This window comes from Haemaphysalis longicornis, unplaced genomic scaffold (genome assembly GCF_048455015.1).
Source record: "Haemaphysalis longicornis isolate Haplotype H1 unplaced genomic scaffold, Haemaphysalis longicornis Haplotype H1 scaffold_7, whole genome shotgun sequence".
NCBI classification, from domain to species: domain Eukaryota; kingdom Metazoa; phylum Arthropoda; class Arachnida; order Ixodida; family Ixodidae; genus Haemaphysalis; species Haemaphysalis longicornis.
In genome coordinates this window covers 77,264,382-77,272,475 of record NW_027526422.1, presented here as the reverse complement: position 1 = coordinate 77,272,475, position 8,094 = coordinate 77,264,382, and the positions used below count along the sequence as shown (strand labels likewise).

The 8,094-nt window shown below is 47.6% G+C and overlaps 1 protein-coding gene across 1 annotated transcript; it reads right to left on the bottom strand.

Annotated features, from left to right (window-relative positions):
- Window positions 1–246: 246 nt before the first annotated feature.
- Window positions 247–723, bottom strand: LOC144146369 (protein max-like). The gene has a single exon (XM_077678326.1). The coding sequence runs from the start codon at window positions 721–723 to the stop codon at window positions 247–249; it is 477 nt and encodes a 158-aa protein (XP_077534452.1).
- Window positions 724–8,094: the final 7,371 nt, after the last annotated feature.

Here is an 8,094-nt window from a genome sequence, read left to right as displayed (position 1 = left end):
TTACTGTTAGCAGGGGGGCCAGTAAATGTCCCTTCGCAAGAGAGCACGTGCTCTTTTTCGCGTGCGTAAAAACTAAAACGAGGTATATGCATGCACTAAATATTAAATGCGAAGCACACGCGTCAACAGCAAGAGAACGAGCATTGAAGACTACAGTCGCCTCCTGACAGGTGTCAGACCTGAGGGAAACTTTAATGCGTCGGCTAATGTAAGCTTCTTGTTGAAAGAAAGACAAACGTTCCCGGCCTACTGAACATCCGGCGGCGTTGGTTCAGGGTCAGCATTTTCCTTCTGCGAGCCTTCGGGCGAGTTCTCGCTGTCGGCTGGGCCTTTCGAAGTAGAGCCAGATTCAAGAGCCGGGGCTGAGGCTCCTTCAGTGTCGGCTGGGTCGCCACCCGGGGCTTTCGGGCTTCGGCGTCCGCCTGAAGCCTTCATCTCCTCCAGGATCCGTATCTGCTTAGCCAGCAGTTCGTTCTCGCGCTTGATGTCCGCGATGTCGCGTCGGTGCGCGGTGTTCCGGCGGCGCATGTACTGGATGTAGTTGGTGGCTGCGTTCAGTGTCTGCACCCGAGAAACCTTCGTCCCCTGCAGGTACGGCACGGCGTCCCGCAGGTCGGCGAAGCTCATCTTGAGGCTCTCCCTGCGCAGTCGTTCCTGGGCGCTGTGGTAGGCCCTCCGCGCAGCGTCGCCCTCTGCGTATCCTTCGTGCTCCTCGTCCATCATTGCTCCGGGTGAACCTTCTCAGTGTTTTCAGTTCGCGAAATCGTGTCGTGTACGAGCGGACGGCTTCTTTGTCTTCTGCTAACAGTAGCTTTCTGCACAGCACACCCGATGATGACGATGCCATTGATGAGAATGGACACGAACCCGTAGAGGACAGTGGTTGGGATTTAGCACGAATGCAATCGGCCCGATCAACCTGCCTTCTGGTTGGTTGCCTTAGCAAATGGCTCGTACCACACGAAGGCACAGTCGGACAGAGTTCAGCTGAGTCTTGGTTGTCTGCATCTTCGAGAGGCGACCGTGATAAGGAAATTGGACTCGATTTGAAAATAAATCAGAATATAGGACTTTTGTGCGCTGGCCTGTGCTAGCCGTAAACGCGTGAACAGAAAACTAGGCGACGGATGTTATTTGAAGCAGCTCGCAGCTCTTAGAAAACATTTACGTGCCACTTTTCATGATAAGGTAATCTCTGAATATTGGTACCTATTTGACGCTTGTTCCCCATTCATAGCAGCCCGAAAAAATCTGCAAGAATTCAGAGAATTCTCTGCTAATGCGTAGCATTCCTGTTACACTTGTCTGGAGTGTGAGTTTTTAGAGCCAAATATGGCTGGGAGTAACAAAGCAGGTTTGGTTATTTCGTCCTTGTTAAGTTTCTTTTGTTTCATTTTCCCAATGATGTAACTATATACCACTATAGCGAAGAACTCACCTTACTTCGCTAATTATGTTTTTGGATGCAATCCGCAGTGCAGGGTTAGTCCGTTCTCGCTGTTTTATTTGTATCGCCAGCGTTTTTTTTTTTTTGCGGACTTTTTAAATGCGGAGCATTTCTTACGCTCGCCTGGTCCTGCGTCGTTGACGGCGGCGCCGTCCACACGCTCACTGCGCATGCACAACTCTCCTCCTTACACCCACAGCTCCACGATACTACACTATAAAAAAAGAAATAGTTAGCGGCGCCCAGTTTCGATCCCACGACTCTCTGGCCGCAACGGGAGGTACGCGGTGCTCTTCCCACTACGCTACAAATCCGGGACAGGAGCACGTGCTACGAACGCGCCTTATGTCCTTGACTCATTCAAACTACGTCAAAAGCTACTGATACAACGAAGGCACGCTAAGCTGAACGTCAACGGAAACGACGAACTGAAAACTTTAGAGGGGGATGCTGAATTTCCCGTGGGAAAGCTGTGGCGGGAAGCGCCACGCGCCTTGTAGCTCAACCAGCCCCGTCCGCAGCGCCTCTGATGCTGATTGTGACAGGATGCCCCTAGGGATTGGCCAACCAAATAATCCATCACGAGATAGGTTTGCGTTCAACCACCGTCGTCATTTTCCCGTAGGGGAACCGCCGAAGAAAAAGAAGAACGAGAAGACAAAGCTGCGAAGAGGAGGGCGTGTACATTGCTGTCAGCCGGTGCACCAATGTCAACAACCTTTACCTCACCAAAGCTGACGGTGACTACCGATTCTACCACACAGACAACATCGACAAGAACATGATGGACGAGTTTCGGCGCCTCGAGAACCACCGCCTACTCACCGTAACACAACAGCACTTGCGTGCCTTTGCCACCGGTGTGGACCCGGACGCGGAATTCCCTCTGGCGCTAGTAAAAACCAGATCACTCAACATAACGACAACACAGTGGAACCACACGGAACCGCCACGATGCTCCGCATCCTCCTCAGGGTTCCCCATGGGAAGATGGTGCATTTTTTGTGTATTCTTCAGTTTTGGCGGGAGATGTATAACATGCATATTGTTCATTTTGTCAGAATACTTTTGTGAAAATTTTATTTCTTCTATAACTTTTGTTTCTGGTTTTTCAAAATTCTGTTCGGCTATTCTACTCCACCTATACTGTTTGAACATTTAGATGCGTTACTTCCGCCAAATCTGCGTTTTTGTTGAAATTCACGGTGGTACGTAATCCTCGCTTGGGGTAGTCGGTGAAGAATGCGACGAATTACGAAAGTCCAAATATTCGTCAGCACGAATAGCTGACAACCTGGGAGTCCAACTAACGCATTGCTGTACCTAAAAAACGAACAATGCCTCAATTGCAAAGCATTGTTATTAATGCTTATCAATCTGCTTGTTATGAAACAGGCGATGGTGTTTATGCGTGCACTCCTGACACACACACAAAAGCACACGCATGCACGCAGACGCCCATGCTCACAGGTTTTTTTGGCGATATGTTTTGACCAAGTCCCACAATTTCTCTGTCTTAAGAATGCTGTGTTTGTTCAGTTTTAGGCTCCATTCAAGAGACTAACAGTTGCTTGGAATCGGTTAGATTGGTTTTGGGCCCGGGCCGGAAGCTTTTACCATGTTTAACTACCTTTCTTCGCTGCGCCGGAAGTGCTGGGCTTGTGCGGACATCGAAACGGAATCCCGTGCCCTCACGACGCTTCTCCTCATACTCCGTGCCGCAGTGAAGGGCAGGGATCTGTGCTGTAAATTTCTTTGTTCTTTTTTCAGCCAGCTTGGTTATCTTGGCCCCTAGTGTATTAGCAAAATACCTAATCGTTCCAACTGACATGCATCTTCTACTGATGGTCTACACTGTGTACCATTAACCATTTCATACTCTGAGCTGCTCAGGGGCAAAACAACCCAAGCATTCTTTTTTTTTCTCCCGCGATTAGTGATTTTTTGGACATATAACGCCTTATGAAGACGGACAAAGTTACCCGAACCTTCAAGAAGGGGGAAAGACAGGGCAGCCCGTATTTTGCCTACAAAAAGCAGACTTGTTTATGCGTGACGACCGAGCCCCCTGGCTCAATGGGCGCGTGCAAGGTAAGCGACACTGCAATTTTGTTGTTACTACAAATGGAAGCAATACCAACTTTATGTTTACGGTCTCCACTTGAACCATAAATCATGCTGATCAAGGTAGCGTTCTTATTCAACTGATATATGGAGCAACAAGGGCCCAATGTTTTTGTTCAGGAGTAACAGCTCATTGAGTCCGTCCTAATGAATCTAATTTTTTATGACTTCATATTTGTGATTTCTTGAGTTCTTTCAGATCTAAAAAATGTTTTCGCCATCTTAAGCAAAAGATATGAAGCTTTAGGCATCAAGGGGTCAATGATGTCAAACGAGGACCGGCGAAGTCCGTGTAGTCAACGTACACGAAAGAGATGAGACAATGTATTACGTGAATTGTAAACCGTTTCCTTATATACAAGGTATTGTAACCCCAAAGGGTACGAGTTGATTTCCCGATGATGTTAAAAGTTATAGGCCAAACACAAACTGCGATTCCGTTTGTAATTCTTTGTGAAATAATTGGAGTTTGCACAAGTGATAGCCAAACGCAAACGCCGCCGCCAGTGAAGGTTTGTTTGCAGTTACAACTTATTGGTTCAAGGAAGAGAAGAGCAGAATGCAAAATCTCCAGCTTAATTGCGTAAGAGCACGTAATTACGTAGCAGCACATAACTACGTAACCGCAGAGGCTATTGGCGATAATGCAAGACGTAGCCAATGCTGGCTCTAGTTTTTCCAGACAAACGCTTAAAAAATTACTTTATGGGCATCCCATAATTCTTTGCACGAATGCCGGTATTAAAACACTCTTAGCGGGACTTGAAGTTGAACTGCACAGTCTAACAACGCCAAAAAAGTCACACAACTGATTTGTTTCCGACGTACAGCCCCAAACCATATACAATGAACCTATATTTAAATAAAAAAAAGCAGTATAGCAAAAAAAAACACCTACTGCCTAGAGAAAAGTGTCGAAATCTAGGCATACATTGGTTATTTGAGTCATTTTTGAGATGTTAGCTTCAAAACAAAGCGATTTTTCCCGCCCATTGTACCGTTGTCGGAATTCTATTTTATGCATTAGTATGTATCTAATGCTCGTGCTAAACCAAAAACAAATTGTTTGAATACTGTCCACACAAATATTCCTGCATCACTGCGAAATTACTCGAGGAGGAGGAGGAGGAAAAAACTATTGAAGTGCAACATTAAGCATCGAGAATGTCGTGGGCCAGGTTTACCACCGCCAATTCGTCCGTGAGCTGGTCCCAGGCTAGCCATGTCCGATTTGTTAAAGGAAGAGGGTGGGGGAAATGTGGGGGCTGAATTCCAATGGGGCAGAACAAAATACAATGGTCTAAAGTATGGTATGGTTCGGTACAATGGGGACGTGCTGGGGACTGTCGGACACGGTAGTAAAAACAACGAGCAGGTGTACGGAGAGCTTTTAAGTGTGTGTAGAAGAATGCAGCTGGCGGTTCAACTCTGGGTCATCGGCAGCCGCTAGCTTCTTCATAGCGGGCAGGGCCCCTTCTACAGCGAGCGCGTCCGCCATGGCCTTCCTCTTTATCGGCGACAACCCGGCTCTTGTCCCACCGGCCTACACCGTTTTTTGGCGGAATGTCCGAAGCTTCTCCAATGATTTATCTTCTCCTCCAGCTGCCGCGAACCAGCCGTTTCCGTGATCTTTTGGATTTAATAGGCTTATAAACTACTGCAGCGACGACATTCAAACTAGGTAAGAAAAGGCAGACGATATCATGCATTAACAGCAATCTTCAATCTCCTTTCAAGACGCGCGTGCCCCTTGACACTTGGGTCCATCGCTTAGGCGGAGTGATACCTTACATGAGATATTTCCATTCTTGTTCCCGAGAATAGACGCCGAGGCAGGAGTACGTCATCACGTTCGAGCCGTGCGGCCAATACGAATCCGGAAACAAGGCGGCCAGACTCAGAGACTTGGTGTTTAAGGAGCCCGCGTAGTCAATCCGCTCGCTGTACCACCTCAGCTTGGCCGTCTTTAAGGCCCTGTAGTAGCGACTCGAAAGCATGCTAATCAAGTCTCTCCGAGACTCCAGCCAAATATTGCAAAAGTCTGATCCGCCGCAGGAGAACGCAGTGTATACAAGGCATCAAAAAATGGCAAACTATGGAATAGCTGGGGTGGCCACAGGTAACTGAAGTGAATTGAATTGATAGTGGAAGCCCCCTACGCCACTGCGGCTCTCTAATTTGAATCGGCTTCTGTATTCACGATAAGCTCATACTTTTGGCGTTGACAACCGCGGTAACCTTCGCTCCCTCCACATCGGGGAACTTTCCGACAAAGAGCGGAGACGTGGTGACGAGGCCGAGCGACTTTTGGACAGAGCAGAGGACGTAGGCAGAGACGTCTTGCTGCCAGTCTGGTAGGACTTTGATAGATGGTGATGCAGTGTCCCCGAAGTTTGTCAAAATGTGAGCTCACTACCCGGAAGTAGAATATTCGAACAGCGAGCCCAGGACGTTAAGGATCCTATATGCCAGGCCGCAGCTTACAAGTTTTGACAAGGCGATAAACTGGGGCATGTTTAGGACCAGAAAATCTCAGATGGGAACACTTGTCCCCGCTAACAGGTCCACGTCTCGCCCAACACTTGAAGTGGGGTCATTCGAAGGTTATAAAAAATGGGATAGCTTTTTCGCAATTACGCTCCGCTCTTTCAAAGTCATGTGATCACCAGCTGAAAGACAGCCTTTTTAAACGAGATAAGTAGACGGAGAACGGCATGCTACCCCGCCAATATTATCCTCGTGGTCGGGGAGAAGCTAGTTAGATCGATAAAAGGCACAGATAAGGCAGGTTCTGCGACGCAGCCCCAGATGCAATGAAACAGATACCGTATTGTATTATCGTATAAGCACCGCCTCTCTCCTAAATTCTTTAAAAAAACGCGGCTAAAAGGCAATCTGTCGATGTGGTTTTCGGGCCCCAAATAAATTAGGAAAATTGTGAAGAACGGTCGGCCGAATATCAGCTTCTAAGAATACAAAGACTAAAAATGCGTGCTCGATAAGCCACTTTGCACCGTTTGGGAAATATGCAACAGGTTGCCGCTGCCATGTGGACACACATACGTGGGGCAAACTGGGAGGTCAGGTTGTTCACAAGAGCACCAGATTTCACTAAAAGGGAATAAGCATAGTCATTTGGCAAAACACTGCAGCATAAATGGCTGTGCGCAGGTTTTTTTAAAAAAAACGGGGTGTTGTCTAAACACAGAGACCAAACAACAAGGGAGATAATCGAGACCTTCTAAATAATACGATCTGCCGACCGAAGTATCAGTATGTCCTCAGTGGTGCTGTATGACCGTGAATACGCTTATCTGAATTAACCCTTGCATAGCCAGGTAGGGTAATAGATTGCGCTTATGCAGTGATTGTGTTTTTGTTTCTATTTATCCTTTGCAATTAGTTACCGCCACGTGGGGGGCTTATTAACGGTGTTTTTTTTTTCAAAATAAACTAGTTGTGAGTGAGTCCAGTCTGCACAGCGTCCTTTAGTGCGCTGTCTTTATTTTTTTTTTTTTTTTGCGGTTATTTTCAATCATGAACGTTCAACAACTCGCCCAAATCACAGTCCTCTTCAGCTAACCAAACTGCTGATAAAATTGAGCGCGCGCACCCTTGGAACCATGATTCCAAGGGGTTTTTTTTATTACACCGATATTTCTTTGCCACTACTGCTAGTGTTGGCTTGCTCACGCACGTTTGTCATGTCTTTTTTTATAAAGTACGCCTCGACTATCTTGATTTATTGTAGGGTTTTAACGTCTCGACGCAACGCAGGCGATGAGGCGCGCCGTAGTGGAGGACTCCGGATCAATTTTGACCACCTGGGGATATTTGACGTGCGCCGAAATCTCGTACACACGGGCGTTTTTGTTGTTGGCCTGCATCAGAAAAGCGGCCGCCACGGCCGGCAATCGAACCCGCCACCTCGTGCTCAGCAGCGCAGCGCCTCAGCCACTGAGCCACCGCGGTGGGTACCTCCTCGACAAATCTTCATTTCCGTTCTATTCCTTACTCTCTTTTCTTTTCAAACGTCGTCTTCTACAAGTATGGCACATAGTCGCTGGTTGCTTGCCGTGGTATGCAAAGTGCCCTCCCAAGCATGCTCCTGCTCACCGCCAGCCGGTTCACTCTCCCACGATCGTTGAAGCTCCATTCCGTTTGCCCATATACACCCTGCGCCAGTTATAACAAGCGGGTGGTTGCCGGTACCCCATTCGTAATGGAAGGGCAAATGGTAGCAATAGATGTAAGTCAGCTCACAGGAAACCCCGGGCATATTTGAGACAAAGTACACGTACGTGTACTTTGCCACCTACGGGGCAGAAACTTGGAGGCTCACTAAGAGGGTTCAACTTAAATTGAGAACGACTCAGCGGGCAATGGAGCGGAAAATGATAGGTGTAACATTAAGGGACAAGAAGAGAGCGGAGTGGGTCAGGGAGCAAACTGGTGTTAAAGACATATTAGTAGAAATTAAGAAGAAGAAATGGACGCGGGCAGGGCATGTAATGCGAAGGCAA